The sequence below is a fragment of the Oryza sativa genome, chromosome 10 (genome assembly GCF_034140825.1).
Source record: "Oryza sativa Japonica Group chromosome 10, ASM3414082v1".
NCBI classification, from domain to species: domain Eukaryota; kingdom Viridiplantae; phylum Streptophyta; class Magnoliopsida; order Poales; family Poaceae; genus Oryza; species Oryza sativa.
In genome coordinates, this window is record NC_089044.1 from 5,899,368 (window position 1) to 5,915,424 (window position 16,057).

The window sequence follows — 16,057 nt, forward strand, 5'->3', positions numbered from 1 at the left end:
GAATCTTCTAAAATTCATAACTAATTCATCCGAGCTCCGTTTAATCCCATTCAAGTCTCAGTAAATCAAGAAAAATGTGTAGAATCCATTAAAAATGGTTTTGTTCTCTGTTTCAGTAGTCTTATAGCCTGTTTGCAATGTTTGCTTTGTATGTCGCTAGATTCCGATCCCGCCGACGCTCCGGTGTACTTCGAGATAGTCGCCGAGGTCCCTCCAGCAGCAGAGCAAGGCAAGTCATGCTTGTCACTTGAACATGTTGATCCTATATTGCAAATGCTCTATTGTTTCCTTTCAAATATTGCATTGTTTTATAATATTACTATGGGATGGTTACCTATTGTTATAGCCATGCTTTTGGATATCATGCTCCTTTGTTAGCTTGGGTTATAACCTGATTAGAGTTAGGACTAGGGTTTGCTTAGCCATGCTTAGTTCAACTAGCACACATTGGGGAATCTCATTTAAAACCTAGACTATAGGTGATAATGTTGGTTTAATACCACCGCTCCGGTGTTGGTTAAATAAAATGAATCACATGGTGGGCTGTGGGTGCATGGTTTTGCTGGTCGCACCCATGGCAGTTAAGGACCGGTTCGCGGGATGCCCTGGAAGAATTTATCGTACTTACCACAAGCCAGCGTGGGCAACGGCTGGGCTTGTAGTGTAGCTTTCCTCTAGTCGACGCATCCAGGCAAGGGTGGGCGTGATGGAGCGGGGCGGGCCCTGCGACGGCCTCTGTCGCTTCCGGATTCACCTAGGCACGAGAGGGGACTGCCCGTCGCCCGCTGGGGACGGGGGTGAAACCTGAGGTGTGGTGTGCTTGGCTAGAGGGGGTTATGCGAAGGGTCCTGTCACGGCCTCTTTCCGGTATGTCGTGGTGGCATGTCGGCGCACGGAAACGTGTCGTGGGGCTGTGTCTTGTGGGTACAGTTGTACACCTCTGGTCAGAGTAAAACTATTCGAATAGCCGTGCTCGCGGTTATGGGCGGTCAACCAGATTCACCGTGATTAGTCTCACCTTAGTATAATCCTTTAATTTGTATAGCATAGGTGGATGGTTGGGCCTGTTGCAACGTGGTGTAGCGTTGAACAGTGGATGATTAATACTGCTAAATTATTACAACTGTTTTCGCATTCAAATTCTTGTTTATAAATGCCAGTATTTATGCAAATGAACCTGTTTAGCTATCCCTTGTTGAATCCATGCATCATACCCTCCATTCCAGTATGACTTGCTGAGTACAGTGGGTAGTACTCAGCCTTGCTCTACTTTTCCCAACCTCCAGAGTTCGAGTTCGGGTCAGATGAAGGTTTCTCTGAGGAGTAGGCTTCGTCCGTGCCGTCGAGGATGCCTGTGGGGTGGTGTTCCCGCTGCAGCTTAGTCAAGGCTTAGCTTCAGTTTCTTTGTTTTCCGCTGCATTTATGTAAGACTTTATGATGTTTGTAAGACGTGGATCTGTATGTCAACATTGTCGTTTGTGTACCCCGGCTGGTCCTGGACGGGGATTTTAATGCACATTCTGCTTGGGATTCCATTCGGGAATTTCTGGGCGTGACAAGTACCTCCTCTCCCAGATCCGGTCGGAGGGTGGACAGGGGAGGGCGTCGGCGGCGGCAACGACGTGGGCGGCTCCCCTCCCCTCCACTCCCCTCCCAGATCCGGCCGGAGGGAGGCCGCGGGAGGGCAGTGGCAGCAAGGCGATTTTTTTTATTGGATTTTCGCAGGCGGGCCATTGCCCCGCCTGCAAAAATGGATGATTTTCACGGTCGTTGGTTTGTTGGCGGTCCTCTCCTCCGCTTACAAAAATTGCTTTTGGCCACTTGCAAAAATGCTTTTGTCCTTGAAAACATATTAATCGCGACTGATGACTGATGAGGCCTTGACGTCTTTGTTTTTTCCCCCTGGCCCGTGGGGTTTGAGGTTAATTAAATGCACATGAAGACAGGCATCGCGACTTGCACGACGACTTACCCTTACACACAGCGATCCCAGATCCCCCGGCTGGCGGCCATGGAGCTCCTCCTCTAACCTCTCTCCCCTACCAGAGAAACGGAAAGATTCTGTAGTTTGCGGCCATTGAGCCATCAGCCATGGGGTAAGTAACCATCCTTCTGCAGCTTGTATGTAGCACCCTGCAATGTAGCTTTCGTTGGTAGGTTGTATCTAGCACCCTGCCTTAATGTTGCTTTGGTTGGGTTTGGTTTGGTCTTGTAGCATTATTTCTTATTTTTAATGTGGTTTTAGTTCTATTTATGAAGCAAGATTTGGAGAAGCAGCTGACTATTAGCCAAAATTTGAGAAACAGAAAAAGCTATATTTCTTAGCTTTTGTCTTTTAGTTTATTTTCTTGATTACATGACTATATATTCTTAGCATAGTTGCTAAATGGCTGTGCTTTGCTACGGATAAACGAAAATGTATTTAAATCTATTTTTTATTGCTATTCATTTAGTTTTGATCTTTTTTAATATTAAGAAGTTCAAAGAGTAGCTCGCAAAATTTACAATGGAAGTAGATGATGCATTGCTGTGACCATCGTTACCTTTTTATGGACAATAGATGGATCTGTTTGAGAGAGTTTGAGATTCTAGCGGAATCTGCAGGCCACTAGCGGGCTAAAAGCTCTTCAAACAGATCTTTTGCAGCTTTCGTAGTGTACTAGATGCCTGCCACATATATGATTTATCCATATTACTGATATATTATATCCATACAAAATGGGATATGGAAAATATGTTTTCTTACATAAATTGCAATTGCTAGCTCTCACGGTCATAATCTGTCATATGCCTAAAATTATTTCCTTTTGGATGAAGAAGAATATATTGACCCAGCAAATTATTAGCTAATTAATTTCATCGAACAGCTCTTGGTCAAGAAGAATTAGTTATCTCACCATTCCTAATTGACTCATATTACAGAAAATACTTTGCATCTGCCGTCCACGCACGGGCCAAAACTCCGGATTAACAGCCTTTGTAGCTTCCTATCCACTCCACCTATGCATGTGGATACCCATCCATGCATGCATATAATAATTTTCAAAATATTTTTCTTCTAAACTAATTTTTCAATCTATGCTCCGATCACATCATTATATTTATTATAATTAAATCTTTGCAACAAGATATCAAGTTATTATATTCCAAAGAAAGAAAAAACATATGTTTCAAACCGTTAAAATGCAACGTTTTAGACATGGTAGCGATATGTTTTATGTGTGTTTTAAAAAATATTTTAATAACTGAATTTTTTGTTTAATGTTTCACTAGTAACCGACAAAGTATCAGATGTTCATGCATCTACTCTCTCATGCCATCCGACAAAGTATCAGATGTTCATGCATCTACTCTCTCATGCCATTCTAGTGGCTCTCTCTGTATTCCATGGATGCATACATGTATGTATTTATGTATTTAGTGATCTTTAAAATAAATTTTCTCCTAAACTACTTATCCGATCAATGATTCGATTACACCGTTGAATTCCTAATAATCAAATCTTTACAACAAGATATCACATGATTATATTCTGATAAAGAAAACATATGTTTCAAACAGTGATAACTTAATTTTTCATACGTGAAAGCAATATGTTTCAACATGTGAATTACCGTGTTTCACAAAATTTTTGAATGTCTCAGAGGCTGATTGTTTTGTTTCACTATATATAACTTAATATTGCACTTGCGGTCAGCTAAAACATTTTACCATATGATATTTTGAAAAAGATCGGATAGCTCCCCCTCATATTACATATCGAGATTAATTTTGGATAGGAAAATCTCTATTACTTTAACTCTTTAACATGTGTTTTATTAGGGACCAGCTAAAATGAGATGTTCCTTGAAAAAAAAATGTTTTCTAATCTGGGTTTGCCTTGTTCTTTTCTCCAACCAAAACTGGATAAACTTTTGGATAGAAGTGGCACGCTTTTCGAACTGCTAAACGGTGCGTTTCGTGCGGAAACTTTCTATATGAAAATTATTCTAAATTATAAGATTAATCCATTTTTCAAGTTTGTAATAATTTAAAATCAATTAATCACCCGTTATTACCACCTCGTTTTACGTGAAACACTTAATATTTATGTTTATCTTCATCTTCATCTTCAGGGGATTTAAACACCACCAATATCAGATTGTTCTACTTAATCCCCTTAATCATAATCAAGTATTCTACCTCCTAATTTGCAGAAATTGGTTCAAATAACACATAGAGTGGTATTGCTTGCGGGAGCAACTCGTTGATGTATTTTACTGAAACCAATCTAGCATCTTTGTTTCTCTCTAATCAATGAACCCGGAATTACATGTTGACATTGATGTGCTTTGGTTCCGAGAGCATCTTACTTGTTCTTTTTAGAAAATGTGAAAATACTGAAACAAATAAAAAACGTATGAGTGGAATATCATGTTCATTAAACTAGCACGGTGGTCCGCGCAGATTGCGCGGCTAGCATCATTATATTTTCTCTCGTACAATAGCATATATGTTTCCTTAATGTATTATTCAATTATATTAAAATGATAATATAATTTTAAATTTTGTACTAATTTTACGAACTACTAATGTGTAATATTCATATTGTATTTTATATTTGTGTTAGTTATTAATTATTTTTAATATCAACTTTTAGTTATTTGTAAATTATATTCTTATATGAACTCTAGAGTCATCTTTCAATATATTTTTAATTCTGAATTTTCGTTATCTGTAAATTGTATTTCCATATAGACTCTAGTCTCTTCTTCTAATATTATTTATTTCTAATTTTGAAATTTGTATTACTTCTAATTGTATTTCTATGTGGACTCTAAACTCATCTTTTAATATTTTTAAGTTTTAATTTCAAATTTCAGTTACTTCTAAATTGTATTCCTATATTGACTTTAGACTGTTCTTCTCACGTTTTGTTTAAATTCTGAATTTTAGTTATTTGTAAATTATATTTTTATACGGACTCTAAACTCTACTTTTAATTTTATTATGTTTAATTCAAATTTTAGTTAGTTTTAAATTCCTATATGGACTCTATACTCTACTTTTAATATTCCTTATTTTTAATCCAAATTTCTATTATTTCTTAATTGTATTTTTATATGGACTCTATACTCTACTTCTAATATTCCTTATTTTTAATTCTGAATTTCTATTATTTATTAATTGTATTTCTATATGGACTCTATGATCTTCTTTTAATATTCTTTATTTTTTAATTCCGAATTTCAGTTATTTATAAATTGTATTTCTATATGGACTCCAGTCTCCTCTTCCAATATTGCTTATTTTTAATTCCGAATTTCAACTATTTCTAAATTGTATTTCTATATGGACTCTAGTCTCCTCTTCCAATATTTCTTATTTTTTTACTTCCGAATTTCCACTATTTTTAAATTGTATTTCTATATGGACTATGTTTTTCTTTTTCTCCGATTAATGTGGGAATTTCTAAGCCGTGAGAACGAACGTGGAGGCTCATTTTTCTATTCCTTTAATAAGTTAATAGATTTCTATTAAGAACTTAAAAAATAGGTAAGTTATAAATTATCATATGAATGATATACAAGGAAAAACGTAGTAACCTCATGTTTATTCTCTTCCAAAAAACCTATAGACAATGGAATTTGTAAGAATCAATCTTTTGTTTTAAATGACTATATTTTTTTCCCTATAATAGGACACAATTCCTCCAACCAAAGGACAAGCCAAATTCATTGTCGTGTTATTATTCTCACTGTAGTCCAAGTGACCAAAACCACCTACAAAATCATCACCTGTTTCATACTTTGGGGTCAGAATTTTTAGATTTTAGTCCTACCAGATTTCTTTTTTAAATGTTTTTTTTAATAAAGGTGGAATACAAAGGAATACCTTAATCCATATGAGTTTTGAAGGGAACCAAATATGACGTTCAACCTGATTAAAAAAAACTCATACAAGCCTTTATCTCTCATCAAATTCCTAACCCTAAATTTTGTCACATTTATGTCAAAATTCTACATTTGTTCCTCTCATATGATTTGCCAAATTTCTACATTTGTTCCAATCATATATTTTAAATAGCCTTCGAGCCATCGAGGGATAATTAGAATATAAAGTTAATCAGAGAATTTTTATCTTTGCATATATCAGTGGGCCTGGTAGTCAGTCACATCCAGGTGAAAATTTCGGTCAAATTGGTCTTAATAAAAAAAAGGAGAAAAACTCTGTTCTTCCTAACATCCCATTTCAATCGGTCAATCCCCTCGAAAGGAGTTCTAAAAAAAAAAAAATCCCCTCGATGGTTCGCCCGAGCTTCCCTGCACTGCACGGCGGCAGCGGCAGCCCACTCCTCCCGGCGTATGGCCGCGGCGGCGCTCGCGACTCGCCAACCCCTCTCGCGGCTGCGGCTCTTCCCGATCCGGCTGTAGGATTCCAGGTACCTTCCCCCTTTGCTGCTCAATGAAGTCGCAGGACTGCTGCAGAAATTTCTTCCGATTCCAAAATGCGTTTGTAAATTTTGTTCGAAACTTCTGTAGAATTTTGAAATTTCGGGTGACCGCCGAAATTTTTTACGATACCGATAGTGTTAATAAGTGTTAACCCGTTACCCCTGCTATCAATAGACTTGTATGGACTCTTGTGTAGAAGGCATTGTATCGCATAAATATCACACACGAATATGTGGGTGTTAAAAGCTTATGTTTTGGTGTGTTTGTTGAAACAGTTTGTGTGAGGAAACTCAGTAATCTCTAAGAGGGAAGATTTTATGGTTCAATCTTAGCAGGGATTTTTTTTTTTTGGGGGGTGGGGGGAGGGGGGAATCTCAACAGGAACATCTAAAAACTGATATGAAGTTCAAACTGTAAAAATGCATTCAAATTTTTCATAAAACGTTTTTGGAATTATTCTCCAGGTAGTTGCATGGCTTGATAACTACTCCCTCCATCCCAAAATGTTTGACACCGTTGACTTTTTAAAAAATATTTGACCATTCATCTTATTCAAAAAATTTAAGTAATTATTAATTTTTTTCCTATCATTTGATTTATTGTTAAATATTTTTATTTATACATATAGTTTTACACATTTCACAAATTTTTTTGAATAAGACAAACGATCAAACATGTTTAAAAAAGTCAACGGCATCAAACATTTAGGAAATGAGGGAGTAGTTTGATTGACAACTAACATGGGATTTTTGGTCCTTTGATCCAGTTTAGTGGCGAATGCCCAGCAGTTCTGGAATGAGTGGGAGATCCAGTGCCTTGTGCTTGCGAGCTTTAGCTTGCAAGTGTTCCTTCACTTCTTCTCTAGCATTCGCAAGGGTAACACCTCCCGGTTATTAAGCTCGCTGCTTTGGCTGGCATACTTGTTAGCCGACTACGTTGCAACATTCACGCTGGGTCGCCTGACGCTCCACGTTGATGATCCACGCCATCAGCTTGTGCTCTTCTGGACACCGCTCCTGCTGCTGCATCTTGGTAGCCAAGAGACAATTTCGGCCTTCTCCATTGAGGATGCAATGCTGTGGAAGCGTCACCTCCTTGGCCTCGTCTCCCAGGTGGCCCTGGCAATTTATATCGTAGCAAAGTCATGGCGTCCGGACAAGCAACTTTTGGGGCCCTTGGTGCTTATGTTCATTTCTGGAACAATCAAGTATGCGGAGAGAACATGGGCACTTATGACTGCCAGCAGCTCAATGTCGCCAGGGAGCGATTCCATGGCAGATCATGTGCTGGGGGTACAAGACGATGTTATCTTAGACGCTAAATCCTATTTTGATGAGTTGCATAGTATTTTCCCTGGGAAGAATGTGCTGGACATTGAAGGTCACAATGGAGGAAGAAGAACAGATGACGATGGCTATGAGGGTCTGGTGATGGCTGCTGGCAAGGGCTTCCGGTTATGCCTTGATTTTCTGACAGACATGACCCCTTTCCTGGTATGGTCTAACACAGACACTATAATTGATAGTGCCATTAAGAAGCTCCGTACTTCAAATCCTGAAACACAAGTGCAGATGGCTTATAAACTGGTGGAGATCCAGCTCTCACTTATCTATGATTACTTATACACCAAGTATGGGGCACTTCAGTTCCGCCTTGGCCTTGTCAGCAGCGGAATCGAGCGGCTCATTACATTTTTCTCAACTTTGGCAGCCCTAGGCTTGTTTGTGGGTGCCAATCTCAAGGGGCCATTCAACTACAGCAGAGAAGATGTCATGGTGTCCTACGTTCTGCTAGCCGGTGCAATCACACTGGACATATCCTCCATCTTCATGCTTATCTCGTCATATTGGCTGCAGTTACACCGGAGAGGTGGCTTGTTTGGCTGTTCTTTCAGTCTTGCCAAGTGTGTTCATGCAGGGAGCAAACCACTGTGGTCAGAGAAGATAGCGCAGTATAACTTGATTGATGCATGCATCCAAGAAGAACGTGGTGGCATAATATGCGGTTGGGTGATGAGGAGGACAGGCATTGTGTCTGACATCAATATGAGTAATACAGTCTCTCCTGAACTGAAGAAATTGGTACTGGACAAACTGTTCGAGGTAGCAAGCACCCGGAGTGTAAGTGATTACTGGGACTGGGATTTCAGCAAGTACCGTGGCATGTGGTTGCAGTGGTGGCTGCAGGAGGGGAGAATCCAAGCTGACATAGCTCAAGGAATACTAACTGATGGCATAACCGACACTGACTTGTATTTTCCAATGACAGTCATTGTTTGGCACATCGCGACGGAGATGTGCTGGTTCGCCGACGAGGATGACTATTCCCCATGCAGGGCCCCGAGCATGGAGCTGTCAAGGTATGTCATGTACCTCGTTGCAAAACGGGATGTGATGAGTGGCAGCAATGGACACTTTGAGCTTGGCAAGGCACGCCGCCAGGTGAAGCGCATCCTTGAAGGACGGGGTATCAGTGATGAGAGGGGGCTCCTGAAGTATGCACGACAGGCAACCGGCCAGGTGACCGAACCATGCTTCGGTCGTGGCCGGGCAATCTCTGAGCACCTTCTCAAAATAAGCAACAGAGCTCTGCGCTGGGAGCTAATCTCCATGCTGTGGATCGAGATGTTGTGCTATCTTGGACCCAATTGCGGGGCTCAGTTCCATGCCAAGCATTTGAGCACTGGTGGTGAGTTTGTCACGCATGTCAGGATCCTACTGGTTGTTCTTGGCATTCCTTTTCTCAGGTCTGACATGAAACCAGGGAAATTCTGAGAAAGAAACTAATGATTGCGCCTGCAGCTTTGTTTCGAGAAAACCCCTTTGTATGTGTGTCACTATGTATTTATGTTAGCTTGGGCTGTTTGTTCCAGTCGTATGTATCTTTGCATAAACCTAAGTTTCAGAAAATGCCTGATTTTCTATTATCTAAAGTATTTACTTGGTTCTGTTGATTTGTTGTTTGTTGTAAGTTCAAATCTTGTGTTCCTTATGCTAAAGCTGCTTTCCTCCTGTCTGATACGTCTTAGAAGGTACGAATGATTACTCTGGCAGTAGAAAATTTTCACTGCAAAATTTTAGTTATATCTATAGATAATTTTTCGAGTTATGGAAATTAATTTGTATTCTGTATCATCTAGGAGTCTCTCTCTCTCTCTCTCTGTGTAGTGCTATGTTTAACTTCTCATGGTTGATCTATTTAGAGTTTGGAGGATGTTGAAACAGATATGCAAACCTCATACCTGCAAACTGTATTCGATTTTCCTGATTCTGTAGATTAACAAAGAAATATGACTGAATGGAGCATGGCTCACTGTTCTTCGCCTTTTTATATTTAACTAATCCCTCTACTTCTCCAAATAGAGGGAGGGAAGAGACAAGAGTCGATCGTATGCCAAAACATTGACTCTTGGCACGAAATGCGAGAGAAAACATACACAGAGCCATCGTTTGGCTTATTCGTGGAATAAGCGAAACGACATATTTACAAACGAAAAGTAATTTGTGAATAAAACTTTTATATACGTGTCCTTAATGATCTAAAAGCAAAGGCTGAAAAATAAACTTCGATGAAAAAACCTTAAAATCAGCTCTACATTTAAGGTTGAAAATTCAAATTTTAGTCGATAAGTATAAACATAAGCGAAAAGATGATGGCCATATAGTCCTGCATAGTAGTAAAAAAAGTTAATTAGGGAATAGATAAGTGTGTGTTTTGAGTTGTTAACATATTTGTGGATAGCTGTTTGATGATGCGTACTAATTAAGAGCTCAAATCAAGCTCAACCGTTGAACATGCCCTTATCAGGACGAATGTTGCATATCTACTCTCTCCGTCTCAAAATAAACCAACCTCTCGTACGGTCGTACTGGATGTGACACATCCTAGTACCAGATTCACCATACTAGGATGTGTCACATGCCGTACGATGTTGGTTTATATTAGGATTAGGATGTTGGTTTATTTTGGGATGGAGAGAGTACCAGGCATTCGTTGACAAGATATTGATCGATCACGGTCCTGCAGCCCAAGAGTATAAGCACAGTACCTGGTGACAGTCTGTCAGAAGGAACTGATTTTCCAGAGAATCAAGCTTGAGTGTACTTATGGCGTACTTTGGTGGCAGTAATAGAGTTCTCTGATCCAGAATGACCTTTTTGATTAGCTTTGTAGTATGGCGTGAGCCGGACAAAAGGATCGGAGGTTGTTAAGGCGTGAGCAGGAGGGAAGGAAGATGCTACTACGCAGTAGCACTGGTATATGTAATCGGAAGATCCATCAATTGGCACTAATCTTTCATCCTAGCTAATCCCATTCCTCTGGGTATAATCTCGCATTCTCCAATTCCCTAATCCTCCATTCTTGCTGTAATCTGCCTCGGAGTCTTTGCATAATTTCGACCATGGACGACGTTGGAGGTTAGTCGATTTTTTTTTAAAAAAAAATTCGCAGGTGAATTGTGAATTAAATGTACGTCCTGATAACTACAGCTGAGAAGCAAAGACAGCAACATTCTACTGGTCCTACCGGCTAGCTCCTCCTGGTCGTTCCTCTCGCAGAGACCGCAATAGCGGCTGACAAGTTGTAGCAGCGCTCTGGTTGCAGTCATGAGCGGCATGAGGTGATATTCCATCTTTCTTAGTACTAGTACATTGTTACTCCCTCCATCTATAAAGACATATATTATTGTGAACGTAAAATTAGAAATTAGAAAATATACTAGTGAGGAGCACTTTTTTTCTCGTAAAGATAAAGATTTTACCTCGGTTTTCGTTAGTATGCTTTTCAAACCACAAAATGAAAACGTTTTATATGAAAGTTCCTTTAAAGTATCAAATATATCCATTTTTCACGTTTCTAATAAATAAAACTCAATTAATCACACGTTAATGACTTTCTCTTTTGCGTGCCCGCTTTTAATCTTCATATTCAGAAGATTTGAACGGGCATAAGTCTTTAAGATCAAAATCTAACTAAACTAAACAAGTGTTACTCCCTCTGTCCCAAATTATAAGGACTATATTTTTTTACACGGTCTTCAATAACATACTTTGACTAGTATTTTATTTCATTCTATGATCCCAACAAATATGAAATTATAGCATCATATGAAAGTACTTCAAAATATGAATCTAGTGATATAACATGCATAATACTAAGTATACATATAGCTAGTATGATTATTAGTCAAAAGCTACCGAGTTTGATTTTTCTTAAAAAAAAGGCGCTCTATAATTTGAGACGGAGGGAGTATGATGGGTAGGTGTCACACCTTATGCCCTAGAATATTTTTGGAGTTGTCAACAACTGCTTGAATAGATTGGAACATAAAAAGACTGATCCATACTTCAATGGACATAAAGATACTTAGAGAGACAAAAAAAATTGCACGAAAATATTTGGAATTTCTATTAATGCAGTTGTACAGTTTCTAAACAAAGAAACTAATGTAGATCTTTGGCCCTTTGATCAGCTCACTGGCACGTGCCCTGCAACTCTGGAACGAGTGGGAGATCCAGTGCCTGGTACTAGCGAGCTTCAGCTTGCAAGTCTTCCTCCACTTGTTCTCAAGCACTCGCAAGGCTAACACCTCCCGTGTTCTAAGCTTTCTTCTCTGGCTGGCCTACTTGTCAGCCGACTACATTGCGACCTTCACACTAGGGCGTCTGGCGCTCTACGTTGGCGATCCACACCATCATCAGCTCGTGCTCCTCTGGACGCCTCTCCTGCTGCTGCACCTTGGTAGCCAGGAGACGATCTCTGCCTTCTCCATTGAGGATGCAATGCTGTGGAAGCGTCACCTCCTCGGTCTCGTCACCCAAGTGGCCCTAGCGATCTACATCATGGTCAAGTCATGGCACCCGGACAAGCAGCTCTTGGCGCCATTGGTGCTGATGTTCATCTCTGGAACAATCAAGTATGTCGAGAGAATATTGGTTCTCATGGCAGCTAGCAGGGCGATGGAGCCAGGAGGTGATTCTGTGGCAGATCATGTGATGGATGTACAAGATGATGTTATCATCGATGCCAAGTCCTATTTCCGAGAGCTGCATAATATTTTCCCGGGGAAGGAAGTGCAGGATCTAGATGTCCGTGATGGAAGAATAAGAGAAGCTGATGAAGCTTACCAGGGCCTGGTGATGGCTGCCGGCGAGGGCCTTCGGATATGCCTAGGTTTTCTGACTGACATGACCCCTTTCCTGGTATGGTCGTCTAAAGAAGACACTATCATTGAGAGAACCGTCGAGAAGCTTCGTAGTTCAGATCCCGACACACAGGTGGAGATGGCTTATAAGCTGGTTGAGATCCAACTCTCACTGATCTATGACTACATGTACACTAAGTATGGGGCGCTTCAGTTCCGCCTTGGCCTTGTCTACAGCGTAATCGCCCGGCTGATTACGTTTTGCTCAACCTCGGTAGCCCTAAGGTTGTTTGTAGGGACCGATCTAAAGGGGCCATTCAACTACAGAAGAGAAGATGCAATGGTGTCCTATGTACTGCTAGTTGGTGCTGTCACCCTGGACATATCCTCCATCTTCAAGCTCATCTCATCATATTGGTTGCAGTTACACCAAACAGGTGGCTTGTTTGGCTGTGTTTTCAGCCTTGTCAGATTTGTTAATCCATGGAGCAAACCCCTCTGGTCGGAGAAGATACCGCAGTATAACCTGATCGACGCATGCATCCAAGAAGAACGTGGCAGCATAATATGCGGATGGGTAGTGAGGAAGACGGGTATCATGCCTGACATCGACATGAGTAAGACGGTCTCTCCTGAACTGAAAAAGCTCGTATTGGACAAATTGACTGAGGTTGCCACCACCCGTAGTGTAAGTGACTACTGGGACTGGGATTCCAGCAAGTACAGTGGCATGTGGTTGCAGTGGTGGCTGCAGGAGGGGAGAATCCAAGATGACATTGCTCAAGGGATACTAACCGATGGCATCATCGATACCGTCTTGTATTTTCCAATGACCGTCATTGTTTGGCACATCGCGACGGAGATGTGCTGGTTCGCCGACAAGGATGATCGCTCCCCGTGCAGGGTTCCGAGCATGGAGCTGTCGAGATATGTAATGTACCTCGTCGTGAAGCGTGACGTGATGAGTGGCACCAATGGGCATTTTCGGCTTGGTAAGGCACGCCGCCTGCTGAAGCGCATCATTCGAGCTTCCACCGTCCATGATGAGAAGACACTCTTGCGGTATGTGCGGCAGTCACCCGGGGTGACTGAGCCATGCTTTAGTCGTGGCCGTGTGATCACCGATCACCTTCTCAAGATAAGCAACGGAGCTCAGCGTTGGGAGCTCATCTCCATGGTGTGGATTGAGATGCTGTGCTACCTTGGACCAAACTGTGGGGCTCAGTTCCATGCCAAGCATCTCAGCACTGGTGGCGAGTTCGTCACACATGTCAGGATCCTACTGGTTATTCTTGGCATTCCTTTTCTAAGGTCGGACATGAAACCAGGAAAGTTTTGATTAAACCAATTCAAGTTTGTTTCGAGAAATTCTCTTGTATGTATGTAACTATGTATACAGTGGTGGAGCCTGCTAGAAGTTTATATGAATGGAGCCACACCTATAGGGTTCAACTCTATTTTCTTACCCAAATTCTCTACAAATTCATACACTTTTCTGAAATTTATATGAATGGATCTCAGGCCTAGGGTTTGAGCCATAGCTGTCCAAGGCCTGGATCCGCCCCTGTATGTGTATATGTATGTTAGCTCGGACTATCGCTGCCAGCGCCATTTGCATCTTCATATAAACTTAAGTTTCAGAAGTTGCATGGTTTCTATTATCTAAGGTATTTCCTTGGTTCTGTTGATTTGTTTGTTAATTAGTACAAACCTTGTGTTCTTATGCTAAAACTGCTTTTCTCATGTCTGATATTTTGTCTAGCAACTTTCTATCAAGAATTCTTTCGATCATTTTGCAATTGAATTCTTTTTCAAATTGAGGTTCATATTTTCTTACTTTCTTAGCTCCCTTTTGATTATTGATGCGAGGCAAACAAAAATTTTTCTTTTTTCAAAGTCATATGGGCTCTTAGCAGCCTAGTGACATGATCTTAAGACATATGGCACTACTACAAAATCGATTTTCGCAGGCAGTCAGAATCGATTTTCACAAGCGGCTAGACGGTCCGCATCCTGGAGTCTACCCGTGTGGTCAGCACAACCGCATTTTTGCATGCGGTCACCAATACCGACCGCACGCGAAAAAAATTTCAGCGAAAAAAATAAAAATTCCAAAACACCAAATCCGCCGAAACCCTAGCATGCCGCCGATTGAAACCCTAACGTTGCCGTGGCCGGCACCACCGCCATCGTGGTGCTCACCATAGTCCGCTACTGTCGACGTTGTCGCCGTAGTAGTCAACGAGGACTGGGGCCGGGGAGGCGGATCCGCCCCTCCCGAGGGCGGCGGCGCTGGATCCGCTGTCCGTCATCGCGCCCCTCATGGGGCCAAGGACGGCACCACCCTCGCCGCCTGCAGTTGTCGTCACTAATTCCTTTCCCTAGGGCGTCGGATCCGTCCCTCCTGAGGACAGCGGTGACGGATTGACCGCCACCGCCTCCCTCCACCATTGTGAGTGTGTCGTCGTCACTCTTGCCGTAGTCGCCGCCGGCGCCATTCCTGAAAAAGCCCATCACCGCCAGCCGGAGGTGAGAAGATAAGGATGAGGATGCGAGAAGGTGAGACAGAGAAGGTGGCTTGAAAAAAATTGAAGATGTTGATAGGGAGGGGGAAATTAGACTTGAATCGGGTATTTAAGAGACTCGCCTGCGAAATTGCATTATTGCATGTAGTCGCTAAAGAGGTCTGCCTGTGAAAATAAATCTATTTTTGCAGGCAGGCCTCTTTAAGTGGCTGCCTGCAATAATGCATTTTCGCAGGTAGCCTTGAACCAATACAATGGGGAGCAATTTTTGCATGCGGGACATTTATGGTCTGTCTACAACCTATAGGGGGCCTAGTCCACAAAAATCGATAACATAGTAGTGTGGCTTGCTAATGTAAAAACAAAAAAAATGTGTTACGACCGACCTATTTGAACAAAGTACGCCTTGAGTCAAGTTGTTGCAGTAGGAGGCTCTAGATCGCTCCAATTTGTCAAACTATTTCCATTACCGCAATTTACTTTTCAAAATATTATATAGTCGCTTAGCTCACATGGAAAGGCATGCGGTCTAAATTTGATAATGCTGAAGCACTTCCAGCTTTTGACCAAGCAAGTAAACTAACAGGTGATGCAGATAATACTAATAATATGATGACAAGCTGTCATTGCAAGAAAATAAATTTGGCAACACATAGTAGCATGTAATCAGCATCCCCCATCGACCATTTGACACAGGAGGGTACATAAAGAAAATAATAATTTAGCCCGCAGCAATAACTCTTCAAGTTCTCATCTTCTTTGGTTAGAGTCATCTGCAAATTTAGAAAAAGAGTGAAATGCACTATGGACCACTCCTTTTTACAAGTTTTCCATATTTGTATTAGCGTGTATCAATCTTTTCTCTTTGATCTCACATTAAACCAGATTTCTTCTTCATCTCTCCTCTCCCATTTTTCTTCATTGTTGAGATGAGCCATTGCCGCCCAGCTCAA

At 41.2% G+C, this 16,057-nt stretch overlaps 2 protein-coding genes across 3 annotated transcripts; both read left to right on the forward strand.

Moving 5' to 3' along the window:
- The first annotated feature begins 1,958 nt into the window (after positions 1 to 1,958).
- LOC4348217 (uncharacterized) lies at positions 1,959 to 9,387 on the forward strand. 2 transcript variants are annotated; one of them, XM_015757343.3, is made up of 2 exons: positions 1,959 to 2,096; positions 7,201 to 9,387. In XM_015757343.3, the coding sequence occupies exons 1-2, from the start codon at positions 2,092 to 2,094 to the stop codon at positions 9,206 to 9,208; spliced, it is 2,013 nt and encodes a 670-aa protein (XP_015612829.1). In that variant the 5' UTR covers positions 1,959 to 2,091; the 3' UTR covers positions 9,209 to 9,387. The 2 variants fall into 2 exon arrangements, with proteins under 2 accessions (XP_015612829.1, XP_015612830.1); XM_015757344.3 differs by lacking the exon at positions 1,959 to 2,096 and adding an exon at positions 6,283 to 6,421.
- A 1,344-nt stretch (positions 9,388 to 10,731) lies between these two features.
- LOC136353763 (uncharacterized) lies at positions 10,732 to 13,938 on the forward strand. The gene is made up of 3 exons (XM_066304978.1): positions 10,732 to 10,852; positions 10,925 to 11,055; positions 11,908 to 13,938. Exons 2-3 carry the CDS (start codon positions 11,042 to 11,044, stop codon positions 13,916 to 13,918), a joined length of 2,025 nt encoding a protein of 674 aa, XP_066161075.1. The 5' UTR covers positions 10,732 to 10,852; positions 10,925 to 11,041; the 3' UTR covers positions 13,919 to 13,938.
- The last annotated feature ends 2,119 nt before the right edge of the window (positions 13,939 to 16,057 follow it).